Source organism: Myotis daubentonii, chromosome 1 (assembly GCF_963259705.1).
Source record: "Myotis daubentonii chromosome 1, mMyoDau2.1, whole genome shotgun sequence".
Taxonomy (NCBI): Eukaryota; Metazoa; Chordata; class Mammalia; order Chiroptera; family Vespertilionidae; genus Myotis; species Myotis daubentonii.
In genome coordinates this window covers 89,432,120-89,454,777 of record NC_081840.1, presented here as the reverse complement: position 1 = coordinate 89,454,777, position 22,658 = coordinate 89,432,120, and the positions used below count along the sequence as shown (strand labels likewise).

The 22,658-nt window shown below is 39.4% G+C and overlaps 1 protein-coding gene across 2 annotated transcripts in view; it reads right to left on the bottom strand.

Annotated features, from left to right (window-relative positions):
• The window catches only part of PRORP (protein only RNase P catalytic subunit), a 180,390-nt gene that overhangs the window by 154,378 nt on the left and 3,354 nt on the right, over positions 1-22,658 (bottom strand). For both annotated transcript variants that reach the window (XM_059710595.1, XM_059710598.1), the window contains 2 exons: positions 21,750-21,797; positions 21,155-21,287 (listed from right to left, as the gene is read on the bottom strand). In XM_059710595.1, the coding sequence (XP_059566578.1) occupies positions 21,155-21,287; positions 21,750-21,797 (181 nt within the window). The remainder of the gene's footprint in view (positions 1-21,154; positions 21,288-21,749; positions 21,798-22,658) is intronic.

The window sequence follows — 22,658 nt, the reverse complement described above, 5'->3', positions numbered from 1 at the left end:
CCGGGAGGCCTCTCGGCTCCGCTGATCCGGGTGCTGGGAGGCATATTACCCTTTTACTATATAGGATAGAGGCCTGGTGCATGGGTGGGGCTGGCTGGTTTGCCCTGAAGGGTGTCCTGGATCAGGGTGGGGGTCCCCACTGGGGTGCCTGGCCAGCCTGGGTGAGGGGCTGAGGGCTGTTTGTAGCTGGTCACATACCCTTCAGGGTGGGGGTCCCCACTGGAGTGTCTGGCCAGTCTGGGTGAGGGGCTGAGGGCTGTTTTCAGGCTGGCGGGTGATGGAAGCTCCCAACCGCTCCTTTTTTTCTTTTTCTTTTTTTAATTCTGGGCCAGCTTTAGCTCTGAGGCTCCAGCTCTTAGGCCTCCGCTGCTGAAAGTAGGTAATCGAAACAATGTATAACTCCAGCTCTGACTCCAGCTCTGAGATCCCAGCTCGCTGAAAGCTGGTTTCTGGGGTGTTTTTTTTTAGCTTCTACATTTGTTAAAATGTTTCAAACTGCAGGCTCAGAGGCCTGCAAGGCAGGCGGGGAACGTTGGAGTCCTCCGTCACTGAAGCAAGCAAGCCTCATGTTAGTTTCAAGCTGCCTGGCTGCCGCCACCATCTTGGCTGACAGTTAATTTGCATATCGCCCTGATTAGCCAATGGGAAGGGTAGCGTTCATACGCCAATTACCATGTTTCTCTTTTATTAGATTAGATGATTCATAACAGTAGCAACATTACAGTTATGAAGTAGCAACGAAAATAATTTTATGGTTGGGGATCACAACATGAGGAACTGTTTTAAAGGGCCAGAAGGTTGAGAACCGCTGCTTTATCCTCAAAAGTGGCCAAACTAAAAATGTTTCCCTTAACAATAAATTTGGATACCATATTATCCTTCTCAGATACATGCACAGCCCTCAGCTGTGAGGATACTTAAGGAGCCTGGACTAACCACCGCCTATCTGTGTTTGCTTCTTCTCTGCATTAGATCAGTTACCTCACTTTTCTGGACCTCAGGTTCCTGAGAAATGAAGTGGAGCTTACTTCAAAGGGCTGTCGCAAGGATTCAATAAAATTAAGTGCTTGACTACAATAAGACCATACCTCAAAAGTCTCTTCATGTGCTAAATTTAGGTCAGTAGTAATAATGGTACAAATTTTACCAACAGTTTGTCACCATTTATAACTCTTTGGGTTTTAAAACAGATAATTAGCAAAACAACTTTCCCTGCTTCCTGTTCCTCATACAGCGGTAGAGTAGACGGATCCCTATAAGTACCAATAATCTAACTGCCTCCATATGTGTAAAAAAAACACATCTACATTTCATTTGTTCCCAGGTTGTTCTGATTTAGGGGTCAAAAAAACTATTCAGCCCATCCCCTTCAGACGGACTCTAGATTGAACAGGTTCTCTTGCCCTTGCAGTTCACACATACAGATGATTCATAAATCAAGTGTTCTCTGCAGGGGAATCCTGTAGGACACCCTTGTAGATTACTTTCTGCCTTACAACATGCATACTAGTATATGTTCTCATTCTATCCTCAAAACAATCAGGTGAGAAAACCAAGATGCAAAGAGAAAAAAGACCAAATTAATGCCTACTGAAAAAATATAGAACCTCTATTTCTGACTCCTACTTAATTCATAACTTCACTGAGTTGAATGAGCTATCTATCTATAATAATAAAAACATAATATGCTAATTAGACTGGACATCTTTCCAGATGACCTTCCAGATGAAGCCAGGGCTGCAAGGGAAGCCCGAGTCCTGGGTGCCTGCCAGCAGTCAGAGGGAAGCCTGGGTCCTGGGTGCTAGAGGAAAGCCGGTGCCGGCAGCTGAGGGAAGGCCTACTATTGCACGAATTTCATGCACCAGGCCTCTAGCATAGATATAAAAGCCAAAGTGACCATTACAACCAGCTGACCGAACGACCAGTCGCTTGACGCACATGGACAACCAGGGGGCAGACGCTCAATGCAGGAGCTTCCCCCTGGTGGTCAGTGCGCTCCCACAGCCAACCTCCTGTGGCCAGCCAACCTCCCTCAGTCCCTCCCCCCAGCCGGCCGGATGGTCAGTGCACTCCCACAACCAACCTCCCGTGGCCGGCCAATCTCCTGCGGTCCTTCCCCACAGCTGGCCAACCCCGATGCATGAATTCGTGTACCAGGCCTCTAGTTTATTTATGAAACAGAATAAATAATTTATCAGTTGTATATGCAAAAGCTATCAAAATTTACCATTTTCTCATAGCAATGAAGCAGAATTTACTGTCATCTATGCTCAATTTTATTGCTAATTTATAAAGAAAATAGTTTGGGTTGTCTTTTTGTCCTCTTTTAATGAAAAAAATCAAGAATAGAAAAGGGAGAACAGAGATAGAAAATTTTTTAATTCTTGGAAATTCTAAGATAAGCAATACTAAATCTGGCTCATGTTAAGTAAGCATATAGTTAATCTTTGTGCATCACAGTATAAGAAAGTAGCCTATGGAAGCTGTCCAGATGGAGGGCAGAAAGGAAATGGGAAGTGATTTTACTCTGAAAAAAATCCAAATGTGAAAGAGTCAAACAGTAAATAGGAGGCAAGAATACTAAGGTACAAATCTTGGGGATATCCCGGGAACAGTCATTAGCTCAAATGACGTTTCTTGTACATCTCATCAGTGATTTTCCCTCCCTTGTCTAACTTAAACAAATATTGAACAACTTAAGAACAACGCACTACTGGAAGGTGAGTCATTCCACCAGTAATCAATGAGATTAAGGGAAATTCTATTTTCCTGTAAACTCTGACACAGTTTGCAACTGTTTTATTGTTCCTGCTAGCAATTACTGCTTATTCATGTTAGCACACTTTTTCTTCTGCTGCCATTAATTAGGCAAGTAACAGCAAGCTAAATATTAAGCACTCTCCCACCCTCAAAAAACATGGTGACAGGAGAAGATTTGACTTTGGGTAATGGACACACAGTGAAATATATAAACCTTGTAACACAGAAACCCACAACTGAAATCTATATGATATTAACCAATGTCACCCCAATAAATTTAATTAAAAAAAGAAGAAAAATACATCAGACTAATAAGGAGGTAGAATTACTAATAAGTGTAAATAGCATCTGTAATTGAATCCAAAGATCTGGGTTTGCATACAGCCTTTATGACTTAAACTGTGTGACTCTGGCAAGTCACTGAACTTCTCTGAGCCTCAGTTTCCTCATTTGTAAAGTATATAAAATACTCCTTCCCTCAAAGTAATTGTAATGATTAAACAATATAATTAAATAAATGGTAGCTATGACATAAGAAATGTAAAATGAATGGCAATGTATAAATAACAACATTTATTGCACACCTACTGGTTGTCAAGCATTGCGGAGAATACCTACAAAGAAGGGAGCTCTGTCCCTCAATCAGTGCATAATGTAGTTGAAAAGACAAGATACTGATGTGAAAAACTAAGCACAAGAACACATGGTACAGATTAACAGCCAAGAGTGTGCCAGAGTTAATAAATGCTGCAAGTTCATAAGGAAGAAAAGATAAACACAGACTATAGAGGTCAGGGAAGACTTTGTGCCAGAAAACGTACTTGAGAAAGCCTTGACGAAAAAACAGGATTTGAAAACAGGAGTACAGAGTAGATAAAGGGGAAAAGTAGTCCAGAGGCAGTGAATAGCTAAATCTAGCTGAAGCAGATGTGTGTAGAGCAGAGTATTAAAAGATGAGGCTTGAAAATTAGGTTGTAGAGAAACTGTGAAGGAGTTACTTTCAGGGCAGGAATGGGAAACTGCAGATGTTGGGACAAGAGAATAATGTAATTAAATCATTGTTTTGAAAAGACTGATGTGGCAATAGTGTGAAGATAAAAGATGGAAGAAGAGTGTAGAGGTAACTCAACCCACCATTCTTTCGACATTGTTCTGTAAATGCTGACTCTAATATGTAACTTGTAGATAAACAGCATGTTTGTATAAGAATTCTAGGAACTAACTTCAAAGGGTACAGACTCCAACCTTCAGTCATCCCAGCTCTGGGAGATTTGCTGACCTTCAATCGTAAAATCAGGAGGACAAAAACCAAGATGACACACACCACACCATCACTTGAACACTTTCAAAGTCCTTATTAAAAAAGACTCGGGGAGAAACCTAGATGGCGGCATAGGTAAACACAGGAGATTGCTGCCTCGCACAACCATTTCAAAAGTACAACTAAAAGACGGAACGGACATCATCCAGAACCACAGGAAGGCTGGCTGAGTGGAAATTCTACGACTAGAAGGAAAGAGAAAAGCACACCGAGACTCAGAGGAGGTGCGGTGCGGAAGTGCAGAGGTACAGAGGCACACGCGGAAAGGGCTGGCAACTGAGGACACGGTTGTCTTTTTCAATTGGGAGGGAGTCTCAAGCTCTGAGCTCCAGCTCCCGGCAAGTCTCTGGGGACCCAGACTCATACGGGAGAAACTGGACTGTCTGGCATCAGTTGGAACTCTAGGGCGGCTTTCTCTCGGGGGGGGGGGGGGGGTGCTTGCAGCGATTGCCAGGACACTGAGAAGCGGGGCCTCTGAGGGCAGGACTGAGGAGCAGCCATAGCTGTTCGCTCCGCCCTGTTGATCCCCTGGGACCCCTCCCCGCCCAAGCTGTGCACAGAGGCTTTTGCATATGAAAGGCCTGGCCCTTTGCAATCTGAAAATTATCTAACAAACTGCAGCTGGCCCAAGGCCCCACCGCAACTTGCATTGCTTCACAGCTGAGCTCCTGCTGGGTAGCCTCAGGCAGAGGCTAGATTAGCACCTCCTTAGAGATCCAGGAGCCAGTGTACCTGGTGGTCAGAGTGGGACCATCCAGATTGCAGCTCCTCGGATCCATAAAAAGGACTTTCTTTAAAGTCCTTTTTTAAAAAATGTTTTTGTTTTTTGAGAGAGAGAAGGGGCAACATTGATGGGGTTGCCTCCTATACACACCCAGACCTAGACCAAACCCACAATCTGGGCATGTGCCCTGACAGAGAATTCAACTGGTGACCTTTGGGTGCATGGGACAATGCTCAACTAACTCCAGCCAGGACAAAATCAGTTTTAATTTCTCCAATCTGGGTGGCAAAGAGGAAAATCAAAAAAATAAACTCAATGATATGTAATCGAAGGCTAGAATTTGTTTTTGACATGTTGAATTTAAGTTCATGGCATATTCACATAGAAATGTCTTACAAGCAATTGGTTACACTGATCTGGCATTTAAAAGAGTAACCAGGATTAAAGAAAACAACTTGGGAGTCACTTGGAGAAGTGAGAACTAGAGCTGAGGAAAAAAGTCCCATTAGCAACACAGCTCTAGGTCCTCTTCCATGAGAAAAATTATACACCCTCACCACAAGGAAATGGTTCTTTCCTCTAGTGAGGAGAGGACATGGAGTCCAGGAGAGCCCAACATTCATAAAAGTCCTCTTAAAGGAGGCATGAAGATTGTGGTATAAGTCTTTGTGAACAGTAGTGTCAACCTAGATATAAAAGATCTGTGATGCAATGTGACTTAAAATGAAGAGATCCTACCTTGGATGGACACTGCCACTCACTGCTCAGTCCCACGCAGACACTCTAGGGGCCTAGGAGAACTGTGCTGAAATTCACTGCACCTGCTTCTGCTCTGGCCATTTTCTAATAAATTTTGGTGTCCTGAGCTATCTAAACTTGGAATTTAATATAATTTTACCTTATATGTACATGTCATGTCTACCTACCAGGCTATAACCCATCTAAAACAAGGCTGCACATATATTTAGACAAAAATTTACCAAAACTTCTGGGAGTTCAGCATCCTATGGAACAATATCTGAAAACCAATAGGGTTAATCACAAAACAAGAAAGAGAAGAATTATGGCCCTTTCCTCTTCTCCCCAAGTCCATTATCATTGTTTTATTTATAAGGGTATCTAATATAATAGAGGAATATGCAAATTAGCCAGGATGCCGTAACATCACGACAGATCTACAAGCGGTGGAGAGCTACAGGAAGCGGGGGCAGCGGGCAGAGAGCTACGAGTGCACGGATACATGCGCAGGGCTACTAGTTCTACTATAAAAGTTTTATCCTAACACAATAATGATAAATTAAAGATTTAAATACTAATTTACTGGTAGCTTCACTGGTGACATAGTTGACAAGGGAACATGAATGCAGTACTTTGGATCTGATCATTCAGCTCTGCTAGTTCTGAAAGTGATTTTTCAGTTTATTTTGGTACTTAATAATCAGTTCCTTACAAATATCAAATCATTATGTTGTACACCTTAAACTGACACAATGTTATATGTCAATTCTATCTCAATAAAACTGAAAAATTGGTGTTTAAATCAGCTGTGTAGGTAACTCAATCCATACACGTTCCACTCTTCTAATTATAATTTCCAAAAGAAAAGCCAGAAACCCAAGGGCAGGAAATCACATTCTACTTCCCTGCAGCTGCTTCACAGCTGAGAGAAATGCAAAAACAAAGAGGAAATGCGCCTGGAGATCTTATTAACAAACAGTGGAAATCCCCTTACTCCACATCTCCCAATTAGCACTGCTGAGGACATAGGCTCTCAGGTTCAAACTTCTCTTCACGAAAGGCCTGACCACACCACAATTAATCAGGGGTAGAAGCACACCGAGCATTCCAGACTGTCACTTTAGCTATAGTTTTCATTACATAATGGATTAACAATTATAGGATTTCGTTTTCCACTCCAGAACTAATGTTAACATCCCTTTTGCAAAGGAAAAACAATGCAGTTCAGTATAAAATCTCTCTCTAGCTCTTGGTTGATATATCACAAATTGCTTTTGATCTATAGGTCTTTCCTCTCTCCCCCTTAAAATTTTTTTATTGAAAGAAACTAGATTTCCCATGGACTGGATTTGATGGTTGCATCCTTAAGGTGTAATATAGCCCCTATATTTCCTGCAAATTAGTACTTGGCTCTAGATGCTTAATCAGATTCAAATTTTATATTTCATGTACTAAATTCTTAACTCCTCTATTTCCTATTTCTTGAAACCTTGGGGGAGAAGTCCAGGCTAAGTTTCAATCTATAGCTAAAAAGTAGTGCCAGATAATAAGGAGGTGTCATGTGCTCTGCCCAAGACTTAAACAACTTTGAATTTCTACCTTAAGATATTAAGGAAAGGCAGTGAGGTAGTTAAACAGTTTCACATCATCAAAACCTCAACAATGATTTGATGTACTCTTTCTTCCTTCCCAGACTGACACTTTGCCAGATACAGATTCGGCACTTACATTCATCTAAATAACAACTTCCTCTCCTACTCTGCACTATCTTCAGTGCTTCACCATCATCTCTACTCCCACTAGGAAAAGATGACTTGTCTTAATTAACACATAACTAGGTTGCCTGGCCAACAGTTAGAAAGTTTTAACATTTCAGAGCTGGAAGGGGCCTTGGAGATTATGTAGTCCAATCTTCTCTGTTTAAAAATCAAGAAACAGAGGATAAGAGAAATAAGTAACTTTCCCATTATTATTATAAAGATGACATTAAATGAGTTGTAAAGTATTCACAATAATGCATATAATAAGCCTTATATAAATGTTTACATTTTTACAAAAAGCATAGTTAAACCCAATTAAGAAACAAAACTAGAATTTGAAAAGATCTTTCGAACTTCTTCAAGAATACAAACACTGCCGACCAGTGTGGCTCAGGGGTTAAGCGCTGAACTATGAACCAGGAGGTCAAGGTTCAATCCCAGTCAGGGTACATACCCGGATCACAGGCTCGATCCCCAGTAGAGGACATGCAGGAAGCAGCCAATCAATGATTCTCTCATCACTGATGATGTTTCTATTTCTCTCTCCCTCTTCCTTCCTCTATAAAATCAATAAAAATATATTTAAAAAGAAAAAAGAATACAAACACTGCCCTAGCCGGTGGTCAGAGCATCAACCTTCCAACCAAAGGATCCTGGGTTCAATTCCAGTCAGGGCACATACCTTGGTACAGGCTCAATCCCCAGCACCAGTCAGGGCATGTGCAGAAGGCAACCAATCGATGTGTTTATCTCACATAGATGTTTCTCTTTCTCTCTGCTTCTCCCCGTCTCTTCCTCTCTCTCTAAAAATCAATGGAGAAAATATTCTTGGGTGAGAATGAACAACTAAATAAATAAAATTTAAATTAAAATTTTTTTTAAAGGAGTTTAAGAATACAAACACTATCTCCTTGTACCTTGCATTTTGGGGGAATGTGTTCTACATATAAGTAAACATTCCAGATAACTGAGGCATCCTCCTTTAAACACTCAATTTTATTTCTTCTTAATCTTTTAAAGTAAAAATAATCCAAAATGAAAATTGTTGTTAGAAAGGCATTGCATATGTTCTTTTATCAAATGAAGAACACCAAACGGTATCTTATTAAATTTCTTGGTGACTCAATATTTCATTGTAAACACACCTCAAATGAACGCTCAATCTCAGGCCCTGGTTGGGGCGTGTTTGGGAGGCAACCAATCGATGAGTCTCTCCCCCTCCCTTACACTCTCTCTAAAAATCGATGGAAAAATATCCTTGGGTGAAGAACTTCTATTCGAATATGGAAAAAAAAAGATAGACAATGAAAGTAAATAAAACATATAGTATGTCAGATGATGGTAAGTGCTATGGAGAAAAATAAAGCAGAGACAGAAAATAGAGAGTACCTGGGTGAGAGTGAGGGTATACATGCTATTTAACTTTGTTTTAATTTTATTATTGTTGTTTTTTGGTAATCCTCACCAGAGGATGTTTCCCCATTTATTTATTTATTTATTTATTTTTAATATATTTTTATTGACTTCAGAGAGAATGGGAGAGGGAGAGATAGAAACATCACTGATGAGAGAGAATCATCAATCGGCTGCCCCCTGCACACCCCACACTGAGTATCGAGCCTGCAACCCAGGCATGTGCCCTGACTGGGAATCAAACCTGTGACCTCATGGTTCATAGGTTGGTGCACAACCACTGAGCAACACCAGCCAGGCCCATTGACTTTTTTAGAGAGTGGGAGGAAAAGAGTAACATTGACGTGAGAGAGATACATTGATTGATTAGCCCCTGAATGTGCCCTGACTGGGCTGGGTATCAAACCTGCAGCCCAGGTATGTACCCGTGACAGGGAATTGAACCCCAACCCTGTGTTGCTCGGGTCAACACTCTAACCATTGAGGCATACCGGCCAGGGCTATTAATGCTATTTTAAACAGGGTGATCAGGAAGAACCATTCTAAGAATTTAATATTTAAGAAAAAAGTTGAAGGAGATGAATGAACAATCATAGATATCTGGAGGAAAAGGAAATAGTGAGTGTAAAGGTCCTGAGGCAGGAGTATATCTGGTGGGATCGAGAGTCACCGAGAAGTCCAGTATGAGTAGAATGAAATAAGACCAGAGAAGCTAATGCAAAGGGCTTACAGGTCCCTGTAAAGACTCTTAGTTTTAATTTGAGTGAAATGGAAAGCTACTGGAGAGTTTTAAGCAGAGAAGTAACAGGATCTGACATGGATTTAAAAGGATCACTCTCACCCTAACCGATTTGGGCTCAGTGGATAGAGTGTCAGCCTGTGGACTGAAGAGTCCCAGGTTTGATTCCGGTCAAGGGCACAAGCTCGAGTTGTGGGCTAGATCCCCCATTGTGGGGCGTGCAGGAAGCAGCTGATCAATGATTCTCTCTCATCACTGATATTTCTCCCTCTCTCCCTCTCTCCCTCTCTCCCTTCCTCTCTGAAATCAATTAAAAGCCTAAGCGACCCTTTCAACCAGATGACTAGCCGGTAGCTACGATGCGACTGACCACCAGGGGGCAGATGCTCAACCCAGGAGCTGCCCCCTGGTGGTCAGTGCGGTCCCACAGCCAACCTCCCGTGTTCCCTCCCCCCACCAGCTGGCCCTGATCAGCCCCTACTGGGACTGGGCGAGGCGGTCCTTATCGGCCCTGATTGCTGGCCAGGCCGAGAGACCCCACCCGTGCACGAATTCATGCACCAGGCCTCTAGTTAAAAAATAAAAGGATCACTTTTACCAAATAGACATGGGCATTGGGAAACAGGGAAACCAGTTAGGAAGCTATTATAGTTGTCTAGTTTAGTGGCTTGAATCAAAAAGGGGTTATAATTGTATTTACTGAGATAAGAAAGACTGCAAGAGGGGCATCTTTATAAAAATAAGTTTTTGCTATGGAGAATGGAGGAGGCCTTTGCCCTGATTGTCAACATCTCAGGTGCTACTCTTTCAAACTGATCGTTTTCTCTTACCTCAGAAGTAGGTTATCCCTCTTCAGTACCAGTGTGTTATTTCTAATCTACTGTCTTATTTACATTATTCTATTCTCTAGGGAGACCAAATGAAAAGACAATAAAAACTGATACATTTAGTTATCAGCAAAAGAAAAAAAGAATCCAAAATCTAAGCCAGCACTTTCTAAGTAAAAGAAAACTAAAAGTGTGGTCACTCTGGATATTGCCTCACTTCCAACATATTGTTTCCAAAACTTCACTTATAAGATGGCTATTTAGAACTCAATACTTTTCCTATAAATACAAATTTATAAAAAGTGATTTGGTTTCCATGCCAAAACTACATAATAAGGCCACACTATGATAATAGTGCCAGCCTGAATCTGAGAGACAAAAAGTCACAGGGTATAAGAAAAACAACACTTTTTAAAACTATACTTTATTACGCTTGGCCTAAGAAAAATATGTTTCTCTTTTGCACACTCCCATGTTGTTCAAAACTCCTATAGTTAAGAAGCCTTTATCCCTCTGCCTCCAGTACTGCCACGTCAAAACACCCACTCTTGCACCCTCCTAAGATCTGTCCCCCAAAATGTTCTCCATGTCTAAAAATCATCCCGAAATTTTAAAACAGCAGCAACCAAAGACCCATACCCACATCCAATTCTCATAACTTTGTAAAACAGAAGTCAGGCAGCAGGAGGTAATGTACTACTTCAAGCTAGTTCTTCTAAAAAAGATTGGGGCCCAGTTGGTAGAATTTCAGCAAGTACTTTATTAGAGAAAATAAAGAAAAATAAAGAAATAAGGGAAATACGTGATGCTGAGAAGGCACTGCATAGAGTCAGCCTGTTTCTCTTTTTATATTTTTACCCTTTCTGTACTTCGGAACTCACTGATTTTTCTAAAAGTTTCACATTTTGGCCACAATTCTTACACCAAGACACCTTGATGATCCAGAGATAATAAGCCTATTTTTCAGTTTTCAATTGTGGAGTTGAAGAGGAAATGGGGAATAGCATTACTGATTAATTAAGTATGCACTGAGTAAAATGTGCTTAAGTAGAGGACTATTTATCTTTAATGGGCTTTTATAAATAGAGAATTCAAAACACATGTTTTTAAAACTATACTTTGCAGATAATTAAATTTCTTTCTCAGTTTTTTGTTTTAACTACCAAACCCCTAACGTTTGCCATTTACCACTCGACATTTTTTAAATCTGAGGGAAAACCTCATAGTTCATCTTAGAGATAACCAGATCTTCAAACCCAGGAGAGATGAGAGTGGAAGGTTCTGAAGACTGTGATGAAGAGCTCAGTTAGTTCACATCTTTCATAGTCTGCAGCTGCCATTCTCAAATGAAAAACAAAACAAAAACAAGCCTACATTAGATCAGATCTAATACTGACATTTCATTTGGGTCACACTTGCTATCTAAAATCTGTAATTAGAAAAACACCAGAAGGCCTCTCTTCTATTAACTGAAAATATATTATCAGGTAGAACAAATTATTTGATTTAAACCTAACCCCTAAAAACTCAATTAAATGTACTACAGGCAATTTGCCTGCCTCCAATTTCTTTTTCAGAAAACAGAATCCCTAGTCATTAAGGTTTTATTTAAGAAGTTCTAAATCACAGGATTATGGGAGAGTGCTATTGTAATTAAAGTTTCATTAAAAGTTCAAAATGAGAGGACTATGTTGGGCTATTATTTCCTTCTTTAGAGTTGTCTATTTTGACTGCAGTTTTTAAATAATTAATAAATAATTTTAACTACAGCGGGAAGGCCGGGGAGGGTTGGGGGGCGGGAGTGGGGGTAAGGGATCAACCGAAGGACTTGTATGCATACATATAAGCATAACCAATGGACACAAGTCACTGGGGGGTAGGGGAGACTGGGGGAATGTTGGGGGGGGGCGGGGGGAAGGAGACATATGTAATACTCTTTGTAATACTTTAAGCAATAAAAATAAAAAATAAAAAAAAAGAATGGTCAAAAATAAAATAAATAAATGATTTTATAATTAGAAAAAAACACTTCTATTTTGGAAAATGAAAGATGATTAAGAAGTCTCAGTAATAAAAAAAAAAAAAAAAAAGAAGTCTCAGTAAGAACGAAAACAGAATAGAAGAAACTAAACAGAAGATATGCTGAGTAGTAAGACTGTGTTTTGTTTTAAACTTCTTTTGTTAATATGCTTTTGTAACAAAATTGGAGGAAATATATTTTACTCAAACTTTTCAAATAGAAAGAAGAGGAAACTATTTCTAAAGCATTTCTAGAGCAGTGGTTCTTTTTATTTTATTTTTTTCCTGTGATTTGCTTTATTGCTACATTCATTTTATGGCAGTGGTCTGGAACCAAACCCACAATATCTCCTAAGTATGCCTATACAATGTGAGGTATGCACCAAGGTACTTTATTTTTATTTATTTTTCTTAAAATTAAATTTATTGCGGTGACATTGGTCAATATGAACATATACGTTTCAGGTGTGGGTTTCTATGCTACAAGATCTGTATATTTCACCATGTACTCACTACCCAAACTCAGATCTTCTCCCTTCTTCTCCCACCCCTTGAGCAGTGGTTCTTAAACTAAGATATTACCTGTTTTTTTCACTCTCATTGCTCACAAATGTGTAGTGGAGTTTTGGCATAATATTAAAGAATAACTATAATAATCTGAAAATACCAATAAAATACTCTTACCCTTTCCAACTACATATCTCTATAAGTCTCCATTTTCTTCATATACTGCAACCAAAATAACTTACCACAACAGATTGAATACAGAAGCAGATATAAAAATTCAGCTGTCTTCTATTAAGCCATACAATTAAAGAGATTTACATGTAAAACAATGCCTATCTCTTCACATATTGTTTTTTGTTTTGGAGAACAGAGTTATTATTGAGAAAAATGTATTTTATGTCAACATGTAATAGTTTTTATATTGTTATTTTAAATAAATTAATATATATTTTTAAAGGTTTTCAGTTTTAACTTCTAATGAAGTAATTATCAGTAAATATAATCCCACATAAACAAAAGCTTTCAAGAGTCCTTAATTTTTAAGAATGTAAAAGGGTCTTGGGACCCAAAAGTTTGAGAATCGCTGTTCTAAATTATTTCTTATTGTATAGGAAATATATGACTCTACACAAATAAGTATGTTTTAAGACAGGGGAAATAAACTTGCTTAAAAGTGAATTTATAAGTTATAGGGCAAATGATTAAGCTCAGATTTGCTTCACAAAAACCTGAGGGCCAAGGGAGGAAGAGGAAGTATAAATCAAATAAGAGTGGCCATGAGTTAATAATCACTGAGCTAGGGGTTCGTTATACTGTCTCTACTTTTGCACGTTTGAAATTTTCCCTAATAAAAAGATTAAATAAAGAATTGAATTCATAACTGAGCAGTTAAATATGAAAAAATAAATCTGTAATTGTTAAGAATAAAGGAAATTAAGAAAAAATTTAATTAATATTAAACTAAAAAATATATTAAACTAACACCATCCACATAGCTCCAAATTCACTTTTTGATCTTCACTGATGTCTTTTCAATTAGTTTCATGGAGTTAAACCAGTAGTATACATGGATATAATATGGAGTTCTATTTTGTTCACTTAAAATTCACATATACAGCTCCCATCGTTATCTATTACTAATCTGACTTAAACAAAAATGACAGAGATCTTTCAGTTTAGTAATAAAAGAAGCCCACCAAATCCTTCAACTTTGTTGACGTCTATAACCTAAATAATTCTTACGTTACACTATCGCCATCTGCTGGCTGTAGCATCTAAGTACAGTAAACAAAGGTTTCAGAAAAGCTACTTATGATTGAGATTTTTCTCCCAAAATTTTCCTAAAGAAAAGAAGTTGCTATACATAATTAGGGTTCTTCAAAATCTCACATTAGAAGCAGTGATTCTCAACCCTGGCTGCACTTTAAAATCATCTAAGCTTTTGAAAGTCCTGATACCTGGGCTTCAATTAAATCAGAATCTCTATTTGATAAAAATGAAAGGCAAGGCACAGACGGGGAGAAAATATTTGCAAAAGATATATCTGATATAGGGCTTGTACCTAGAATATATAAACAACCATTACAACTCAATAATGGGAAAACAACCAAATTTTTTAATTGGGGAAATGATCTGAACTTCACCAAAGAAGATATATGGATGGCAATTAAGCACACAAAAATGCTCAACATTGTCAGGAAAACGTAAATTAAGACCACAATGACATACTACTTCTATCCATTAGAATGGTTAAAGGTAAAGAGATTGACCATATTAAGGTGACCAGGACGTGGAACAACTGTAACCTTCATACACTGATAGTAACAATGTAAAAAAAGACACCATTTTGGAACACAGTTTGGTGATTTCCTTACACACACACCTACCAAAAGACCCAGCTATCCCATTCCTAGATATGTACACAAGAGAAAGAAAAGTTGCAGTGGGTTGAATAGTGTCTCCTCTAAAATTCATGTTGCCGCATCTAAGCAACAATATCCCCCTCCCCTCAACCAAATCTGATTTCCACTCTCACTCCCTTTATACTCGATCTTCAACCTCCAAGAGCCTTCAGTCCACTGTTACCTCTAGTCTCCTAATCCATGTCCCACCCATCTTAACTTCCTATCAGCTTTGACCTCATGGTCCATTAATCTAGCCGCCTCTCACCTATACCCTCCATTCCTGTTTTCTCTTTCTCTCAACTGTACCAGACCAGCAAACTCCTGTATCGTCCCATCCAACTGCCTTCTCTGTTTGCATACTTGGATGGCTCAGGACCGCTGGAAATGGCTTAGCGAACAATGCTCTCCAGCCTCAGTTGGGATTTAGCACCACCCAGCAATACTTGGCCCAATCTCTCACAAATAATCCAAACTTGCCAGGCTTCAAACTCTCCTCAAGCTCCCTTAGACCAGTGGTTCTCAACCTTGGCCGCACATTAGAATCACCTGGGAATCTTTTTATTTTATTTTTTTTTTTTTATTGCTTAAAGTATTACAAAGGGTATTACATATGTATCCATTTTATCCCCCCGCCCTAGACAGTCCCCTAGCCTCCCCTATCACCCAGTGACCTGGGAATCTTTTTAAAATCCTGATTTTGGGCCTCATCCTCCGGAAATTCTGTTTCTTTGTTACTAATGTTGTGGCCTCACCCCATAACAAAGAAACAGAATTTCCGGAGGATGAGGCCCAGAAATCAGGATTTTAAAAAGATTCCCAGGTGATTCTAATGTGCGGCCAAGGTTGAGAACCACTGCCTTAGACTATCATGCCTTCTCTCATTTTCAAATAATCGATTTGCCCTCAGAAAAATTAGAGGTCTGAATAAATGCTCCAACTCTTTGCTGCACCTATGTATTTAATGTATCCACTATCCTTAATTCCTTCCCTCTAGTCCCAGAAAAAGAGTTGGTTTTACTTCAACCCACCAGAAGTGCTCTGGATTAATCCCTGCCCCTTCTGCCTCACCAATACTACAAAACCCTGACCCAATTCACTGCTCTATAACCGTGGATACCTTTCTTAGCCTGACCTTCCTTATCTTCAAAATGGTGGTATCAATTGCTAGATTATTGTGAGTGTAAAAGGCCTAGAAGTACCTGACATACGGTAATCGTTCAATAAACAGTATTGAATTGGTTACTATTATGTTAATACCTCAAAGAAGAAAGGCAGATGACAAGAAATGGAATACAGAATTGGGGAATTGCAGAAGGAAAGAAGGATGCCTGAAGAGAAAAAGAAAATAACTTCCCTTGTCATAAAATGTCTTAGTCCATCTGTGAATATCTTCAGTTGCTTTGTGAATTACGGTTAATTATGTGTATGAATACTCTTTTTTATTTCACCATAATCATGAGCCTGGAATTCCTCTTACAGAATAACACTCTTCAAAGAGAAGATTTGCTCTAGTTACTAGGTCTTTGACAGCAGTAACAACTTTTCCTTCTATTAATCCAGAATTAAAGTGATATTCATTTTTTTAAAAATTATGGCAATGCTTAGCCACTGAGAGTGTTAAACATATGGTGATTACCAGAGGGAAAGGGGGATGAGGAAAGGTAGAAGAGGTAAAGGGGAATAAATGATGATGGAAGGAGACTTGACTTGGGATGGTGAATACACAACACAATATACTGGATGATGTATTATAGAATTGTACACCTGAAGCCTATATAACTTTATTAACCAACTAGAGCCCATTGCAGGAAGATTCCTGCAAGAATAGGGCTTCCTGCAGCTGGAGCGAAGCAGAGAAAGGAGCAAAGCCCGCCCTTCTCCGCTGCCTCGGCTCTGCTCCCATGTCCGCTGCCTCCAGACATTCCATTGGCGGCGGAGCAGCGAGGCTGGATCAGCTGCTGGAGTGGGCGGATCATGCCTCGCTGCTCGCCCCTGCCGCCCCCGGCCGGGTGACACTCCAGCAGCGATGGAGTGGCCTCCACCCTGCCTCCCCCACCACCTGCCTGGCCAACAGGCCTGGACACTTCAGCGGCAGGGCTGAGGGGACTGGGCACCACCATCTTGTGGCTATGGGTGCCGCCATATTTGTGATGGAGTGACGGAGTGATGGTTAATTTGCATATTACTATTTTATTAGATAGGATGTCACCCCAATAAATTCAATAAAAAATAAAACACAAAAGAGAATGTAAAGAAAAGTATTCAATTAGTGATTCCACAACTGGGGCAAAAGCACTTCAAGGTAAGAGCCTAGGACAGGGGTGGGCAAACTTTTTGACTCGAGGGCCACAATGGGTTCTTAAACTGGACCGGAGGGCCAAAACAAAAGCATGGAAGGAGTGTTTGTGTGAACTAATATAAATTCAAAGTAAACATCATTACATAAAAGGGTACGGTCTTTTTTTTTTTTTTTAGTTTTATTCATTTCAAACGGGCCGGATCCGGCCCGTGGGCCGTAGTTTGCCCACAGCTGGCCTAGGACATGTGCCAGAAAGCACAGAAGTGCTCAAAAACTGATTGGGAGGAAAAAATGATGAGGGGGGAGAGAGATGTAAAAGTCACAGTTGCTTGAAAGAACTCCCACAGGTCAAATTTGGACAATTTGAGCATCAAAAAGAATAATGAAGGTAATGAATTCTAACACCGTTAATTAAAAAAAAAAAAAAATAGAATCCTGCCCAGCCGGCATGGCTCAGTGGTTGAGAGTTGACCTATGAACCAGGAGGTCACGATTGGATTCCCAGTCAGGGTACATGCCCAGGTTGGGGTCTCGATCCCCAGTGTGAGGCATGCAGGAGGCAGCCAATCAATGATTCTCATCATTGATGTTTCTATCTCCCTCTTTCTTCCTCTCTGAAATCAATAAAAATATATACTTTTTAAAAATCCTCATGTCCATACAGATTAATTTTTTTTTAATTGGTGTGGGGGAGAAAGACGGGAAAGGAAAACTTTTTATAGAATGATGTCAGCTAATAAATGCAGAGGAAATAAAATAGTCACCACTTTGCTATCTCCAAAGGTAGAGAGCATCTCCATGATTCTAAAAACATTGAGTGAAGAGTTAATGGGTGACAAGCTATCTGCATAGTCTTTTTAAAATATATACATATTTTTATTGATTTTAGAGAGAGAGGAATAAAGAGATAGAAACATCGATGAGAGAGAAACTTCATCAATCGGCTGCCTCCTGCATACCCCTTAGTGGGGATTGAGCCTGCAATCCAGGAATGTGCCCTGACGGGGAATTGAACCAGCAACCTCCCAGTTCCTGGGTCGAGACTCAACCACTGAGCCACACTGGCTGGGCTAGTCTTAAAGTATTATTTCACAGATCACTTAATTTTTAATTACAAAGGGAAATTATAAAGGGAGAAAGGTACCTTTACAATGCAGACATCTTGTATAGTGATCAAATTTAACATCAGCAAAAGTGAGCACAACTTGATATTTTTTGGCTGCTGTGAGTCAGTAAGAAGAACAGAACATCATCCATATAATCTAGTGCATTCATACTGAATTAATGAAAAGAAAATAATAAACAATTATACACAGTCTTGCTTCTCAATATGTGGTCCAAAGACCATAAACACATCACCTGGAATCTTATCAAAATACACAATCTCAGGCCCCACTTCAGACAGCTGAATCATAATTTGTATTTTAACCAGGTCTTCAAGTGATTCGTAGGTGCAAAGTTTGAAAAGCCCTGTACAAGATAAACCACCCATGCCCTAACTGGTTTGGCTCAGTGGATAGAGCATCAGCCTGCGGACTGAAGGGTCCCAGGTTCGATTCCGGTCAAGGGCATGTACCTTGGTTGCAGGCACATCCCCAGTAGGGGGTGTGCAGGAGGCAGCTGATCGATGTTTCTCTCTCATCGATGTTTCTAACTCTCTATCTCTCTCCCTTCCTCTCTGTAAAAAATCAATAAAATATATTAAAAAAAAAAAAAGATAAACCACCCAGACTTTTCAGAAAAGTCAATGTTATAAAAACAAACAAAGGCAGAGAAGACAATTATGGATTTAGAGAGACATAACAACCAAAAGCAATGAGTGAACCTTGACTGAGTCCTGGATCAGAGATGGAAAAGTTATAAAGTACAATTTGGGGTGACAATGGGGAAAATCTGAATATATACTTTTTATTAAATGACACTGAATTAATTGTAAGGTCCTTAAATGTGATGCTATTTAATTACATAGAATTTTCTTATTCTTAGAAAATATTTGCGGAAACATTTAAAGTAACATAACTTATTTTTAAATGGTTCATAAAAACACATATATAGAGAGAAAGTCTATAAGCCATAAAAACAACTGGTAACTAAATGAAGAGTAGGTAGATGTTCAGTGTGCTATTTTTTCATTTTCCTTTAGGTTGAAAATTTTACTAAATAAAAATTTGGAGGGTGGGAAGAATATTCAATTAGTCCACAACAGAAATGGTAAGTTTTTGGTAGCAAACAGCATAATTCATACAACCTTGAATCTAAACACCTACTTCACAAGATACACATAAGTGCTCAAAAGATATTGGATAAGAGAAAGAAAATCTGTTTAATTCATATTTTAGTGGTAGGAATTCCTAAGACATTAAAGAGCTGCTACAACCAGTTGGCTGTCAGTTACAGTTGTCACTCTAACTTTTCATTCCATGAGAGGCAGTATTGTAACAACGGTTTTTAGGGTCAAACCTAGATTTTATTAGCAAGGTATCCTCTGGCAGATTTAATCTCCCAAACTCTCAATCACTTTATCTGTAAAATAGAAATAAAATAGTTCCATATAGAGTGGTTGTAAGGGTTAAGATATAAAATAATCAATGTAGCCCTAACCGGTTTGGCTCAGTAGATAGAGCATCGACCTGCGGACTGATGGGTCCCAGGTTCGATTCTGGTCAAGGGCATGTACCTTGGTTGCGGGCACACCCCCGGTAGGAGGCAGCTGATCGATGTTTCTAACTCTCTATCCCACTCCCTTCCTCGCTGTAAAAAATCAATAAAATATATTTTATAAAAAAAAATAAAATAATCAATGTAAAGTACTTAACACTTGATAAATGTTAACTATGATTTTATCAATAAAGTCAGCTGAAAAATATTCCATAAAATGGAGATAATGTTTTTATGGACCAGATACTGACTTTATTCTGAGGATTAAAGATTTTCATATAATCTAGGGCAGTGGTCGGCAACTCATTAGTCAACAGAGCCAAATATCAACAGTACTTCTTCAAAATAGACTCGCCCAGGCTGAAAACTGACTTCTGGGCATGGGCCACGAAGTTTCAATCGCACTGTACGCACCCACACGTGGTATTTTGTGGAAGAGCCACAACTCAAGGGGCCAAAGAGCCGCATGTGGCTCGCGCGCCGCAGTTTGCCAACCACGGATCTAGGGGCATTATCTGACATGTTATGCCTGGCTGGTGTGGCTCAGTGGTTGAGCATCAACCTATGAACCAGGAGGTCATGGTTTGATTCCCATTCAGGGCACATGCCTGGGTTGCAGGCTCCATCCCCAGTAGGGGGTGTGCAGGAGGCAGCTGATCAATGATTCATCACTGATGTTTCTATCTCTCTCTCCCTCTTCCCTCCTTTTAGAAATCAATAAAAATATATGATCTGACATTTTAAGTCAAGGTAGGTAGGTAGAATAATTTTCACTTCTTGTTTTTATTTAGTACCTTGAAGAAAAAGCATTCAATGAGATGATGGGCAGCTTTTCCCCAAAATAAAAGCATTTTACATCCACTTAATCTTGGTAAACCAGCATAAAGTACTGAAGACTAGCAAAATAAAGCTATTGAAAATAATTCAGAGAATCAAATTCAATACGAAGAAAACTTGGGAGATAATTTTGTTATCTTAAACTCTCTTGACTAAAAAAGTTGTGAGAAACCATAATACTTTCATGGGAGTTTACTGAACACAGTTTTCTGGAAACACTTAGATAAAGACTAAGCATCGTCTTTTTGGCTTAAGTGCACCTTGTGCCCAGATGAAATAGGACTGACTTCAATAGATGGATAATAGTCTGACCCAATTGTTCCATGAAATTCTAAAGCAATCTCTCTTAAAGGCTGACAACTATGGCCAGCAAGCCAAATCCAGTCCACTGCTTCTCTTTGCATTAAAAAAAAAAAAATCCAGTCTACTGCTCATTTTCATAAATACAATTATTACTGAAACACAGCCATGCTCATTCATTTATGTATTGTCTATGGCTATTTTCACTACAACAGCAGAGTAGAAAAGTTGCAAAAGGGACTGTATGACCCACACAACTGAAAGTACTTACTATCTGTCCTTTTAGAGAAAAAAATGCCATCCCCTGCTCTAGACACCAAGAATGCAATGAACCCGGTCCAGACTCACCTGAGGTGTCGTCTTTTTGTATTGGTCACCTCCGTCTATCACATCGCTCAGGATTTTTCTCTTGAGGAATTCATACTCTTCGGCACTCAAGTGAATAGACTCTATGGTTTTCCCACAGCCCAAACACTGACCACTGTAATTACAATTGTTTGTGTTAAGTAGTGTCCTGGAAAAGGACTTTTTAAAGAATGAATAGTCCTAAGACATGAGGAAATTGAAGGATAACTTTTAAAAAAAGAATATAAGCTTTATGAGCATCACATGCATTATGTGATTTTTTTGTACACCTGGTAATATCACACATTAGCGTGCCAGAAAACACAAAAGAGTAGACTGCTGGGCATCCAGATAAAGTTTTAAAAGTTATTCCTAAAACACAACTAGGAGAAAATATCTGACTTTTCACACAGGCTCACAGTACCGACTGGAAAAACACTTTGACCACCGCGTATGCAAAACATGGCTTATCCCTTGGGTACCCTAACTCTTAATTATTTTATCTCTAAGACATTCACGAATTAAAAGGTTTTAAACAGTAGCAAAACAACCTATTAAACCTGAATCAAACAAGTTAAAAATAAAATATTGGCCTTACTTTTTCTGGATTGTGGTAAATTGTCCTTTCCATTGTTCTCCAGGAACACTAATAAAAAAAATAAAAAAAAAAAAGATTCCGACTGAATCCAAGGTTTAGAAACTAGATAGGCAAAAGCTCTTGAAAGTTCAGACTATTTCCCTAGAAAGGTTTAATTAGAAGAGTGGTTGATATACTGTAACAGGGCTAAGAAGCTTATGGTACCCCTCCCCTACTCTGGATCTCGTTCTTCCCTTCACTTCTCTCATATGACCCTCATCTTCAAGTCTAAATCTACCTTCACAGGACCTGTACAGAAAGCAGCTGATATTAATAGTGTAATCCAGGGGTGGGCAAACTTTTTGACTCGAGGGCCACAATGGGTTCTTAAACTGGACCGGAGGGCCGGAACAAAAGCATGGATGGAGTGTTTGTATGAACTAATATAAATTCAAAGTAAACATCATTACATAAAAGGGTACGGTCTTTTTTTTTTTTTTAGTTTTATTCATTTCAAACGGGCCGTAGTTTGCCCACGGCTGGACTGTAACCTCTTAATTAAACTCAACTCTAACCTTCTCCATAAAGTTGCCAGAGATTGTTCCTGCCCATGATTCAAGAGTAATTTCTTCTCTTATACTATCTTATACCACCATTATTTTTTTAAATCTATTTTAGAGAGAGAAGGGAGAGGGAGAGAGAAATATCGATTGGTTGCCTCAAGTGCTCACCCCGACCAGGGATGGAACCCGCAACCTGGGCATGTGCCCTGACCAGGAATCAAACCAGCAACCTTTTTGGTACATGAGACAACGCTCAACCAACTGAGCCACACTAGCCAAAGCTACTACTATTATCTAACTGACATGTATTGCATTCCCAATTGTGAATGCCATAAAAGATCTTGTGTCACAAAATATCCTCAGTGCC